At 73.8% G+C, this 691-nt stretch overlaps 1 protein-coding gene across 3 annotated transcripts in view; it reads left to right on the plus strand.

Moving 5' to 3' along the window:
• The first annotated feature begins 326 nt into the window (after positions 1-326).
• Positions 327-691, plus strand: part of FOXP4 (forkhead box P4) — a 36,230-nt gene continuing 35,865 nt past the window's right edge. For all 3 annotated transcript variants that reach the window (XM_007458197.1, XM_007458195.1, XM_007458196.1), the window contains exon 1: positions 327-453. In XM_007458197.1, coding sequence (XP_007458259.1) covers positions 327-453 — 127 coding nt within the window. The remainder of the gene's footprint in view (positions 454-691) is intronic.

A 691-nucleotide genomic window follows, 5' to 3' on the forward strand; every position in this document is an offset into this window, starting at 1 on the left:
GGGGGGGGGGTTGGGGGGGTAGCGCCTCCTTGAGGAAATGTGGGGGAGGGGGGGCAACGGGGCAGCCTCCGCTTCAGTCGAGCTGCCCTTGCCTGGGGTGGAGGGTGACCTTAGGAGGGAGGGTCTGCACCGCAACAGGGGTCCCAGGATCAGCCTGCAGGAAGCTAAGAGGGAGAAGCCGGCCCAGGACTTGGTGGGGGTTGTGTCGTTTGGGGATGGGGTGTTGAGGGGCACCGCCTGCTTCCCCGGGTGGAACCCGCCCTGCCTGTCCAGCCTCAGCCCCTCCCCCGTGTCTCTCCACCCCCTCTAGGTCCCGCTAGAGCGACATGATGGTGGAATCCGCCTCGGAGACAATCAGGTCGGCTCCGTCTGGTCAGAACGGCGTGGGCAGCCTCTCCGGGCAGGCGGATGGCGGCGGCGGCGGCGGCGGCGGCGGCGGCGTCGTCAGCAGTGGTGGCGGGGCCCTCCCCGAGTGTTACAGCCCCCCGGCAGCAGGGCTCGCCGAATCCCGGGGCCGAGGGAGCCAGACCCGTCGCCGCGCTCTCCCCCCTCCCGGCGCCCACCCCCGCGGGGGGCTCTCCCGCGAGGGGGCGTCCCCCGCGGGGGCGCGCCGGTGTCCGCCAGGGGGGGCCGGGCCGCCCCTCCCACGGCGCGACCGCTCTCCCACCCCGGCTCCGCCTCCCTCTTCACA

The sequence above is a fragment of the Lipotes vexillifer genome, unplaced genomic scaffold (assembly GCF_000442215.2).
Source record: "Lipotes vexillifer unplaced genomic scaffold, Lipotes_vexillifer_v1.1 scaffold4, whole genome shotgun sequence".
In the NCBI taxonomy this organism is placed as follows: domain Eukaryota; kingdom Metazoa; phylum Chordata; class Mammalia; order Artiodactyla; family Lipotidae; genus Lipotes; species Lipotes vexillifer.